The sequence below is a fragment of the Myotis myotis genome, unplaced genomic scaffold (genome assembly GCF_014108235.1).
Source record: "Myotis myotis isolate mMyoMyo1 unplaced genomic scaffold, mMyoMyo1.p scaffold_m19_p_6, whole genome shotgun sequence".
In the NCBI taxonomy this organism is placed as follows: Eukaryota; Metazoa; Chordata; class Mammalia; order Chiroptera; family Vespertilionidae; genus Myotis; species Myotis myotis.
In genome coordinates this window covers 90,861,759-90,874,913 of record NW_023416368.1, presented here as the reverse complement: position 1 = coordinate 90,874,913, position 13,155 = coordinate 90,861,759, and the positions used below count along the sequence as shown (strand labels likewise).

At 42.4% G+C, this 13,155-nt stretch overlaps 1 protein-coding gene across 10 annotated transcripts in view; it reads left to right on the top strand.

The window, feature by feature from the left end:
- ENTPD4 (ectonucleoside triphosphate diphosphohydrolase 4) overlaps positions 1-11,435 on the top strand; it is a 33,474-nt gene extending 22,039 nt beyond the window's left edge. For all 10 annotated transcript variants that reach the window (XM_036312405.1, XM_036312403.1, XM_036312398.1 and 7 more), the window contains 4 exons: positions 2,073-2,397; positions 3,966-4,051; positions 5,577-5,738; positions 6,901-11,435. In XM_036312405.1, the coding sequence (XP_036168298.1) occupies positions 2,073-2,397; positions 3,966-4,051; positions 5,577-5,738; positions 6,901-7,129 (802 nt within the window). In that variant the 3' untranslated portion in view covers positions 7,130-11,435. The remainder of the gene's footprint in view (positions 1-2,072; positions 2,398-3,965; positions 4,052-5,576; positions 5,739-6,900) is intronic.
- Positions 11,436-13,155: the final 1,720 nt, after the last annotated feature.

Here is a 13,155-nt window from a genome sequence, read left to right as displayed (position 1 = left end):
AATGGGGAGTCAAGTAAAATATCCTATTAATTACTATTTTGTTTTCTTCATTTTGATGAAACAATTTTGAGGGGGAAATTCTTATTCATAGAGATAAATGATAGTGTATTTCCTTGATCAGTTTAATCTTAAACCTGTGGAGGCCCGAACTTTAAGGAAGACCAAGAAGTCAGAGCCATTTGATACCACATTTTTCAGAAATTCACATTTGTGACTAGAAAAGGACAAGAAAACTTGTTCTTTGCTCCAGATGTTAATTGAATAGTGTTGTTAAGAGATTGGTAGTCCCGTGATTTCTTTTTTAAGGTAGTATTCTATATAGCACATCTTAGTATAATTATTTTTTACAAATGTCATAAAATAGAAATCATAAGTGATATTTGAATCAGAATTTTGGAAAAATGCCTTCTTCTGCAACCCTAATGTTTACTATTGATTTAATGTCAACAAACTTGTATAATGGACAATTGAGTGGTACTTCTTAATTTAGATGAAGCTTAATTTAGATGAAGGGCAAACAACTAAAACAGTAGCATGAAGTATACATTTGACTAGTCTTGGACTTTTACAATAATTATAAATGGTAGAAACACTTTTTATATATGCTATGAATTTGAGCCTTGAAATGTATATTTATCTCCTTGCCATTAGTAGTGATGATTGATTTTTTAATTAAACATTTTTAAGATGTAGCAAAATTCACTTTATTACATTCAAGTGCATTTTGAGTTCTCCTCATCTTGGGAATAAACAACTTGTCAGATGAGTGGTTAGTCACTTGACTACTGTCAGTGACTGAATATTGAATCAGGCACTCTGCTAGTAGCTAAAACCCTGTAGGTCCCTGTAATTTCATGGTATCAGACACTAACATAACTCCAGTGTTGAAAGCTTGTCCTTGTCTCTCAGATGCCTAACAGTGATTACACATAGCAGGAGGATGCCTGGGAATTTCACTGGCAAGTTAGTAAGCACAGTGGAGTTCGGTGAGCAAAGTTAAGATTTTTCTGTGGAGCTTCTCAGAGCCTATAATACAATAGAAATGCTGTTATATGCAACAGTTTAGGTCAGTAGTTGATTAATTTTTTAAAAATCAGTTAAAACAGAATTATAAAAATAGAATCAAATCTCAAGCATTTTGTTTTAGCGTACGTGTTTATTTGCCAATCTTTTGCTCTGGACTGAAGTGTTGTTTTAAGGCAACGTCCGTCATTTCTCAGGTGTACACTACCCTCAGCTCGATATCATTTTAACTTTCTTTAAAGAATACCAGGAACTTAAAGACATTTTTGAAGAATTTGATACCAAATTTGTCTAGATTTTTACTCCTTTTTCTAAATTATTCTTAAGTCTTGCTAACACCTAATTTGACAGCAGTTTTCTGGCAACTTGCCTTTATCATATTTTTCTAAGACATATAACCTAGGTTTTTTGTTTCTTTATATATATATATTATTAATTTTTTACAGAGAGGAAGGGAGAGGGATAGAGAGTTAGAAACATCGATGAGAAAGAAACATCGATCAGATGCCTCCTGCACGCCCCCCACTGGGGATATGCCCGCAACCAAGGTACATGCCCTTGACTGGAATCGAACCTGGGACCTTTCAGTCCACAGGCCGACGTTCTATCCACTGAGCCAAACCGGTTAGGGCTAACCTAGTTTTCACAGGATACATTTTCACTTGCTACCTTTTTTTCAGTCATATTTCGTCTTTATATAATAAAAAGTCACAGGTGCTGGTGGCAAAAATGGTGCTGTGAACATAGGAGTGTGCAGAGCTTACGAACCATGAGCACTCAGGGGTGGGGACTCCAGGCTGTGTGCAAGGAACGGAAGGCATTGGTCACATGACCAGGTAGTTGTTTCACCTGACTCTGTGAAGGTGTCTGCCATATGGAAGCGTGTCTCATAACCTCCAAGTGGGGCTCAGGTGTGCCTTCCCCTCACCTAATTATCCTAGAACCTTCTGTGTTCCACCGAACACATTTTGAGAGGCACTGGCTCCGAGCCACTTCTTCGGGCACAGTTTTCTGCTGGTCTCATGACGAAGTTTCTCTTTGTCCTGTAGGCTCCTGGGGAAGCAGACTGGTCTAGCTCCTGACACTCCATACCTGGACCCCTGCTTACCCCTAGACATTAAAGATGAAATCCAGCAAAATGGGCAGACCATGTACCTGCGGGGAACGGGAGACTTCGACCTGTGCCGAGAGACTCTCCAGCCTTTCATGAACAAAACGAACGAGACACAAACTTCCCTCAATGGTGTCTACCAGCCCCCCATCCACTTCCGGAACAGCGAGTTCTATGGCTTTTCTGAATTCTACTATTGCACGGAAGATGTGTTACGCATGGGAGGAGACTACAATGCGGTTGCGTTTACTAAAGCTGCAAAGGTAACCTTCAAGGAAAGCATTCTCTGTGTGCTTTGAGAGACTGGTGTAGGCAGTGGCAGGTCACGCCCTCCCTTTACGATTGGAGGCCCAGGCCCAGGTCGAGAGAAGGGAAAGGTGGAGGATGTCATTGGGAATTGGGTGAGAGAAATAGTCACAGCAGGAGCAAGAAACTCACTTCTGCCCCCACTCCATGAACTAGTCTGCTCTCAGTGGCTCGCAGATTACAGCCCTTCACACTAGTGTGCATAGTGGAATTATCATCTGACAGTATTCCATGCAGCCTTCCTACTTCTGTTCTCTTGTTCTCCCTGCCTTTCTGACACTTTCTTAGGCTCTTTCATGGGTTCCCCCTTCACAACCCCTTAAACTTTGGTGACCTCAGACTTGCACGCTTGGCCTTCTGACCCTCAAGTTCTTGGATGGTGTCATCCAAGCTCATGATTTGCTGCTGTCTTGCAAGAAGAGGCTGCAGTTCTGACCCCCACCCCGTGTCTGCTAGATGTCACGACTCCAAATACATCCACCATTTTCTCCCCACTCTGTCCCTGTTATGGTCTCAGTTAATGGCATCACTAACCATCCAGTCCCCTCCCAGAAAACCCAGGAGTTATAGACTCCCCGTCACTTGTTCATCCCTCGCTGGACACCCCTGTTACTTGCTGTCATAGATATTTCTCAGAGCCCTCCCTGCGTTCTGTCCTACTGTTGTCCTCGTCCCGGCCTGTGTCACTGCCCTATTGCGGGAGCCTCCCAATTGGCCTTCTTGCATCTCATCTTCATCATTCATCTTCCAGCCACTCCCAGAATGTTCTGTTAAAACGCCGTGCCGTCACCTGCCCTGTTAAGACCTGCAGCACTTCCTTTTCCTTCCAGGATACATTTCAGATCCCTTAGCATGTCATCCCCACCCTGTAGCATCACCTCCCCACCTAGCTCTTTATACTGTGATCGCAGCAGACAGCTGTTGGTTTCCCTCACGAGTGCTACTTCCCATTTCATCTTCATCAAGGTGGTTCCTGTGCCTGAGATGCCTGTCCTTACCCTCTCACTCCAGGCTGAGTGCTGTTCTCCGTGTGCCTGTTGCAAGTTGCTCAGCTTCTCTGAGCCTCAGTTTCTTCATCCTTCAAATAGAGATTAGAATAGTAGCCACGTTGAGGAGTCATTTTAAGATTTACATCCAGAAAAGGTACTTACACGGTGCTCAATACATGTAAGCTATTAATATGATTACAGATAGCTTCAGGGAAAGGTGGCATTTCTTTCCCTTCTCTGAAAGACACAGTCCTTTGTAATCATTTTTGTCTTCCCAGCATTTCGTGGGAGAGACTATCTCTTTAAGAGTAACTTTGGCAGAATTTTAAGACCAAGAACAAGCACTCTGCTAATGAGTAGTATTCACTGCATGTCTGTGTGCCTTGTCTTCTTGTTACACACATATAAGTGAGGCTTCTGTTCTAATTGGAAGGATATGCTTGTTATGATAAGAATTTGGTAAACACTTTTTTCAATGAAACAAATTTTTAATAAACCTTTTCTGATGATTTATTTTTGGGTAAAATTTCTTTCAGGATTATTGTGCAACAAAGTGGTCGATCTTACGAGAACGCTTTGACCGAGGACTGTATGCCTCTCACGCTGACCTCCACAGGCTAAAGTAAGTCATGGACAGCCAAGCCCAGAGTGTTTTTAGAAACAGCACATTCAGTAGGGCCCCTAGCTCACTGCACCCAGGCTCAGCCACCTGTTTATCTTTGTCAAGCACTGTTTCTCCTCTTCTGTCCTGGCCTCCTTTCAAACATGATGACAAATACTTATGCCCAAACATATATTGCTCCAAATTTATTTTTGCTCACTTTTCCTGCACTTTCCACCTGGATTCCTCTCTTCATCCTTGGCTGTTGAAGTCCTGCCCAGATCAGTCAGGATGGGCGCTGTTTCTTTTGAGTCTTTCTTTCACCCAGACTCCCTTCTTCCCTCTGGGTCTCCAGAGCACTCATTACGTTTCTCCAGTGGTGTTTACCTTTTCTGCTTTGTTTTTTTAAAAAATCCTTTCATTATAAGTTATTTAAGTATATTTATTATCTTATTACTTATTATAGTTATTATCTATATTACATATAGATATATAGTTATTATCTATTCTATATATTATATTATTACTTATTATAGTTATTATCTATACTATATATATAAAAGGCTAAGCGACCAGCCGACTGGCTGGTAGGTATGACGCTCACTGACTACCAGGGGCAGACGCTTAACGCAGGAGCTGCTGAGCTGCGGTGACTTGGCAGCGGCGGTTCTCGGGTGATGCACTCCAGAACCAGAGAGGAGGGAGCCCGATTCCTCACAGGGCCACGCGATTTCACCTTTGGCTATGGGTTATGTTGTTACTTGGGTACTGTTGGCCCCAAATTTGGTTTACTGCACACTTGTGTTTGCGTTCCGCACCCTGTACGACAGCAACTTTGTGGAGTGCCCTCTCACACTCTGGGACCCCTCAGGGGGATGTCAGAAAGACGGTTTCAGCCAAGGGACCTTACCTGCCAGAGGGACCCCGCTCACTCCATAGACACCCTTTGAACCACGGCTAGGTGTGGCCGGCCGGGGAGGGACCCAAGGAGGTTGGCTCCAGGGCGTGTCTGGCCCATCTCACCCAGTCCCGCCTCGCCTGCCACCTTCTAATTAGTTTCCTTTCAGTGTGCATGAATCTGTGCACCAGGCCACTAGTGTCTTAATAACTTGCTTAGCCCACTGCTTTTCAAAAAGTAAGCCTCTGATAAACAGTTAGAATCATAGAATAACAGAGAAAAGGACCCTCCTCTCTTCTCATTTTATAATAACGAAAATGAGGTCTAAGAAGTTGGAACTTGCTCAGCATTTATTTAATGAATAAGATCTGGAATGCCAGAGGAAAAATTGTGTCACGCAATGCACTAAATTCCCCTGAGTCAGGTTTCATGAGCTGGTTGATTTGCCAGGTAAACTGTTTCGTGTTGTGGGACAAGGGACATAGACCACGTCAATCACCTTGAAATGCAAGTGACTGGTGTGGCTGCACAGAGCACTGGCCTCATGAAGCCGTCACAGCCACATAGGTCCCAAAGGGGAAGACTGTCGTGACAGTTTATTTTGACAAGTGAGTCAGTCCCACGTCTGTGTGTGCTTGGTGTTGGCAGGTACCAGTGCTTCAAGTCTGCCTGGATGTTCGAGGTGTTTCACAGGGGCTTCTCTTTTCCTGTCAACTATAAAACCCTAAAGACAGCCTTGCAGGTGTATGACAAGGAGGTGCAGTGGACCCTCGGCGCAATCCTCTACAGGACCCGCTTTTTACCGTTAAGGTACGGGCGTGAATTGGGAGCAAGAATCAAACACAAGATGCTTCTCTCGTTTGCCATCATCATGGCACCTGTGGTTTGTGAATGTCTGGGCATTCTTGTTAGCACTGACCGTGGGCAGAATTGCAGACTCAATGAGTTTGACTTTGCTCCACCCTCACCCCCAGTCCTTCTTCCCTTGCCCTTCCCCATCCCTTCATATGCAGCACAGGGTTTGATTGTTCTCAAGTGTCAGCTCCCTAACCCCTGCACAGAAGGGTCAGTTCTAGGGTTCTTAACATTTATGGCCTTGGAGCCCTTCTCAAAATAATGTTTTTAATGCATAACATTAATATATAGGTTACAGAGGAAACCATTGTATTGCAATATATTTATCAAAATATTATAGAAAGTAAGTTTGTAATATAGTAATCTGTTTTCTTTATTAACATATAAAATTACAAGGTCTGGCAACAGAAATGGTACCTTCTGTAATTTCAGTGTAGTGTCCTAGTGTCATATTTTAAGGCATCTGCAGAGCACCACAGTGTGAACTAGAGACCTGTGAGTTTTACTAGGAACAAAGTCACAGGTCCTGCTGCTACTACAGTAGTTTGCTGGCTACCTTCATGTCCAGTGGGCACTACATTAGGTGGAGTTGGGTAAAGAAAGATGTGTGCTTTTCCCCATTCAGGTTCACAGACCAGGCTCTCAGTTGACCTCCACAGAAGATCCCTGGTTCACTGACAAATGAGGTCTTAGCTTTTTCAGACCCCTCCCCTCCTCCCACTTCATTTCCTTGAGCACCTGCAAGCAATACTTGTAGCGGGGCTAACTGCAAAAGTTGTGCGTAGTGGGTGTTACTGATCAGAAACATGGTTTGACTCCACATTGCCTTCCGTGTATAGTGAAACCCTCACAGTTCTATATGTTATAACCAAATTATGATTATGAGTGCACTTTCACATGTTATCTCATTAATACTTGCAAGTGCCCTCTATTAGGCCATATTATCCTACATTTTAGAGGTAAGGAAACTGAGTCTCAAGGTTAGTTTTTGTCTGCAGAGCTGTGTCCTGACCTATGCCCCTCTAACCCATGTCCTGTGCACTGTTATGTCACATTATTGCCCGATTAGTCCACTGTGACCTCTCATGGTTGATGGTTTTTGTTTCCATGTGGGCAGAGATATCCAGCAGGAGGCATTCCGGGCCAGTCACGCTCACTGGCGGGGCTTCTCCTTTGTCTACAATCACTACCTGTTCTCCGGCTGCTTCCTGGTGGTCCTGCTCTCCATCCTCCTGTACCTGCTGCGGCTCAGGCGCATTCACAGGCGGATGCTGCGCGGTGGGGCAGCCGCCACCCTCTGGCTGGAGGAGGGCCTTCCGGCCCAGAAGATGGCGGGAACCTTGTGAACAGGAACAGGAGTGAGTGCCCAGGAAGACCTTCTAAAGGAAAAGCCATTTTTGCCTCAGGGTTTCTTCTCTTTATCTTTGTTTTATTTTTCCCTTCCCTTTTTGGTCCTTGAAACAAAAACAAAATCCATTGTGTGTAAACTCTGCTGTCCAGGAAGATTGCATTTGCCACTGCTTGGTACACAGCTTTAAACTGAGGAGTAGGGAAAAGGGAAAATCACTTCATACTTGCTATATAGGACATCTGCCAAAAATTATGGAGATTTTTGGTTTTTCTTTAAGGTATGTTTAATTTTAAACAGATGCACTTTGATAGTGGAGGGAAATGGCAAAGGTGTTTTCTATGGTGGAGATGGGACTGAAGAGTGAGACTTTTACAGAACCCAGAACCTACTGAATGAAATTAAAAGGCTTTTCCCTCTATCTTGAAAGCTCTAACCTAAAGAGGGTGATGTTTAGTTTTTATTTATTGTTTAGGTCTCTCACTATGTTTTCTTTTCAGGTTCAAAAAATCAAAATCTAAAATAGAGAAATATAATATCCAAAATTGAGAAAACTAGCTCCCAGGAGGTAACTATTTTTAAAATTGATAGTGAAAAGACCTGAAAAATGTGAAATAATTACTAAGAGTGCTGTGTGTGTGTATGTGCGCGCGCACGTGTGAGAAAAATGCTAAGGAAAGAGAATGAGGAATACAGTGCTGTTTTGGAAACACACACTTCAAAATTTACTGTTTCGTTTTATTTTATTTAGAAAAATCCCCATTACTATTATCTTTTCCTGACCATAGGTAATTACTTTCTTTATCCCATTTTCCAGTGGCCTTAGAATACCGGGGCTTTGAAAGAGTTGGAAAATTTGTAGTTTCACTGGTTTTGATGTTACTAGAACTTGAACTGGTGCCAACTGACATGTATGCCAGTATTTTTTTTAATATATATATTTTTTATTGACTTCAGAGAGGAAGGGAGAGGGAGAGAGAGATAGAAACGTCAATGATGACAATGATGAGAGAGAATTATTGATTGGCTGCCTCCTACACTTTCTCTACTGAGGGTCTTGCCTGCAACCTGGGCATGTGCCCTCATCTGGAATCGAACTATGACCTCCTGGTTCATAGGTCAACACTCAACCACTGAGCCACACTGGCTGGGCACGCCAGCATTTCTTAGTAGTGCATCTTTGCTTGTTTAATTGTGCTCACATTTCTTCCAACTTAAGTTGGTATTCTCCTCTTAATTAAACGTTGTCTCTGCAGTTTTATTCTGAAGACCCCATACTTAACTTGATAACTTCTCTTTATTACTGTTGGGGTTAAGGCTGCACTGGCAATGCTACTATAAATCCACATTTTGAAGAAAACAAGTCTGATATTTTAAATAGAAATCTAAAAAAGACAACTGGATTGGCGTATGTGAGATCAGTTGTTTTTTTACCAATTCATTGAGTTTGGAACCATTGGGAATGCTTAGATTTTTTAGTTGAATTATGTGTGTGTGTGTGTGTGTGTGTGTGTGTGTGTGTGCGCGCGCTATTTAACCCCAGAAGAGTTAAATCTGTCTAGTTGGTACCAGATGTATATTTCGAGAACTATCAGCTACTTTTAAAAAAAATCACTGATTAGAGAAAGAATTGAGATTCTGAGTGGGATTTTTATCTTGTTTATTAATTACTTAAAATCATGGCATACTGTATATTGATGATTTTAAAAGATTACAGATTTGTGAAAGAAATGCAGATTCTCTTATTATGTTCCTTAAAATGAATATCTTAACAAGGAAAGAATTATTGGTAGACTACAGTCAAACCTCGTTTCTCGAATGTCTTCCATCTTCAACAATTTGGTTCTCGATCAGCTTGTTCACAGAAAGAATGTCTCTGTTGTTGTTGAACCAAACTTCCACCTGGCAACCCTTTCATGCTGATACCTCAGTGTGACAAAAAGCGTATCTCAGGCAACAAAGGAGAGAATGCTTTTGTTTCTGGCAAAATCAATGATTAGCACAATCTTAAAACATAAAGAGGCCATCAAGAGTGCTGATGTTGCTAAGGCTGTGAAAGAAACAATGATTAAAGAGGTAGATTTGGATAAAAGGAGAGCAGTTAGCCAGTGACAGCATTTTAGAGGCAGTGATGTATGAACAAGCAAAGATGCTGCATGCTGACCTGAAAGACACCCTGAATGAGTCCTGAAATGATTCCTTTACGGCTAGGAAGGGGTAGTTCGACAAATTTTTAAAAAGTGTTTTATTAATACAGTAAACTACATTAGGCATATACTGTATATAAGAAAAGTTTTTAAAATGGAATCATTTGGGGATCTGGAACAGATTAATTCCATTTACATTGTTTCTACTGAGAAAAATGATTTGGTTTTCGAACAAATTGCTTCTTGAACAGCCTTATGGGATGAATTAAGTTCAAGAGCCAAGGTGCCACTGTATTTGCTTCTCAGATATTCAGAAGGTGGGAGGAGCTGTGTGGTGTTACAGCAGCTAATGTGGAGAGAATCTTATTTCAGAGAGGATGGAGATAATTGTCCCCCACAAGGAGTCAGCTTAGAAATGCTGGTCTCCAGATACTGAATCTTTGGTCCCTGGTAAGCCCTTTTCTTATCAGAAGCCAGCCACAAGCGAGCTTCTGGAGGTAGAATGAGCCGGTCTGCGTCTCCTCGAGTTCTTAGTTGGGTTTGCTCTTAGACTGGGGGTGGCATTAGTGGTGAAGAAGAAGTAAGTTTACACTGGAGCTTTTCTCCACCAACCATTTGGAATAGTAAGGCCCAGAACTGCAGAATAAAGAATTTTAAATGCCTAGTGTACGTGATTGTGCCTTTACAATCAAGGCACAGGCTAAATAGGCCTGAATTACGACTTCCTTCTGTAAGTAGCTACTGTTTGAGTAAAGGGTGCCTGCTGGTCCTGCTCTGTACTGTTCAGGGAGCAGTGCAGGGATGGACCCAGCAGCCCTGCTCTACACCCGGCCTCGGGATCCCTCTGCAAGGAGCCACCTCACTCACTGAAAGAAAGAAATCCCCAAATTAGGGTTCCAAGGCCCAAACAGCCTTAGACGTGGCACAGCTCAGTGCCCATGCTCCCTGCAGGGAGCTTCCTGAACAGAGAGCTTGACGGATTGTTGCCCATGGGGAACATCTGAAGACCCTTGAGCTGAGACTGTGATTCAATTTTTAAAGGGAACTTAGAGACAAAAAGAAGTTAAGAATATGCAGCAGAGACTGTGGCCTATGGAGCCTAAAATATTTACTGACTGTCCCTGCATGAGCAGTCACATTCAAGAAAGGACACACAGAATTCCCCCTAATTTAGGGGTTACCATTTCATGGGCACAAAAATGATGGCAAGACAAGTGACCAAACTTCAATTTTAAAATATTTGTTTATGCACCAGAATTTCATTTCTTAACCTTTCCTCTAGATTATTTTCAAGATCACTTTTCTAATAAACCAGGAATCATGTCCTTCTCCCCCCGCACCCCCTCCCACACACACATTTAAAAAGTGCTATTCAGGAGGGCTCACTATGTTATGTTGAAATACCTACAATCACAAGATCTCATATCCTTTTTCACCACCTTATACCACAGGAGAGAGACGGCCAGGTGCTTTCTCGGTGGTACAGGGATGGGTTTCTGTGAGAGGCAGGCAGTGGAGAACTTAATTCAGGGGAAGAATTAATGTCACTTAGGGCCAGCCAAGAAGGCTGTAAACTCTGAATACTTGTAATTGAAAGAAAAAGAAATTAGACTGGTGGGTACTTGCTAGAAGCCTTGCCAAAGGAAGACATTCTGTGTTCAGTCTTGGCAGCAGCCACTGCAATAACACTCTGTTCCACTGTCATACTGTGTGCTGCTCCTATGGTCATACTGTGTGCTGCTCCTGTGGTCATACTGTGTGCTGCTGCTGTGGTCATACTGTGTGCTGCTGCTGTGAAGACCCCAGAGGCTGTTCTCAAGATTTCACAGTCCATTTAAGGAAATCGCAGTAAAAGTACAAACATACTGTTTTATACCAGTGGTTTTTGCACATTTCACCCCATACTCCTACCTTTAGGCAGCACCCCCAACCTGGGGGTAAACCGAAGAGGCTGCTGGTGGCTCAGCCTGGCCACCTTGGAGGCCGAGATCACTTGTTCACCACCTGTTGTCCACACCTGTGCACTCAGGTTGGGAAGCTCTAGATTAACAGATATTCAAATTTTAACTTGGCCTTACGTAGAATTGATTTCCTTATAAGAAGCGTGCATTTCACTTAGCAAGAAACTCAAAAAGGCAAATGTGTTTTCCAAGCTTTAAAAAAAAATCAGCTTTAGGATTTTGTGTGGTAACGTGCAATTCAGCAAAACTACAAGTAAATTATTTGTTATTTATTTCTATTTCAGTGTTTTCTTTTTTATGATACTGATTTTCCCTTTCAATAATAAATGACGTGACCAACCAAGGAGAAAGATTTGTTCTGTTATAATGTTATTTTTGCAGTTAGGAATTACAAAAAGAATAAGGGAGCATAAATGTGTTCTGTTTAACGTTTTCCATTTGAGATAATAATTCTCTCTGAGGGATTCTTGTGGTGTGTCACTTTCATTTATAGTAACCTCACGTGGCCACACTTGCACATTAGTAGGTGTTGAGAATCAAACTGAAAGTCCACCAATGGCCCACAGAGTTGTGTGAGCTTGCTTCCTTGTGATTTAACTAGATTTTTCTGACCTTTGAGTCTTGTTACCTGTTGCAATGCTTAGTTGAACTTGATTCTAAATTCAGTAAAATAAATTATCTGAATCTGAGGGCGCTTGTGCGTTTGCTGTGTCCGGTGTGCATGTGGTGAAGTGCCCATGTGCATCGTGGAGAGAGGGGTCTGTGTGTCCTGGGCCACAGAAACCAAACACACCACAAGGAGAAGTGTTTACCAAGGGAAACAACACTAAGCCATTCATCAGCAATAAAGGCCACACCAAGAAAAACAATGTCTAAGGTATTTGTTGTTGTTGTTAATCCTCAGCCCCGAGGATATTTTCCCTTTGGTTTTTAGAGAGAATGGAAAGGAGGGGGAGAGACAGAGAGAAAAACATTGATGTAAGAGACACACACCAATTGGTTGCCTCCTGCACACACCCTGACCAGGGCCAGGGATTGAACCTGCAACTGGTACGTGCCCTTGCCCGGAATTGAACCCAGGACCCTTCAGTCCACGGGTTGACACTATCCACTGAGCAACACTGGCTAGGGCATGTCTAAAGTACTTTAAGTACCTATTGCCTGGCTGATGTAGCTCAGTGATTGAGCATCAACCTATGAACCAGGAAGTCACAGTTTGATTCCCAGTCAGGGCACATGCCCAAGTTTCGGACTTGATCCCCAATAGGAGATGTGCAGGAGACAGCCTATCAATGATTCTCTCTCATCATTGATGTTTCTATATCTCTCCCTCTCCCTTCCTCTCTGAAATCAATAAAAAATATATATTTTTAAAACAATACCTATTAACTATATGTAAAGACAAGAAATGAAATGAACTAACTTATGTATTTCCTCTTATAATAAAAACAAGTGCTGACTTTATGTTACACCATTTTGCATTTCAAGCTAAGCTTAAAGCCATTGGCTTATTTCCAGAGAAATTTGAATCTTATTAATGGTGCTAATAACTCTTAGAAGCTAAAACTTTTTCCAGCTGTTTGAGAATATGTAAATAAAAGTTTTCCTAGTGGAGGGAGGTGGGGCTGAAAATAGATGATGGACACAGATGGAAAGGGAAGGGGACCAGCTGTTAATAAAACCCAAATAAGTGTGTGTGAGGGGAGGGGAAGGCAGACAAGATGGGAGAGCAGAGAGGAGTGAGCGGAAGTGCACGTGAGGACTGGGAGAGTTGTCCAAAGAGAACTTTAAGTATTTCTGAGGTAGTGCAGTAAGTATAGGTCTTTGTGCAGGAGGGCAAATGCACCTCCAAGGCACCTAAAGAGGCCTAATTTACTAACTTGATTGAAGGGAAGTGCGCACCTGTGTGCCATATG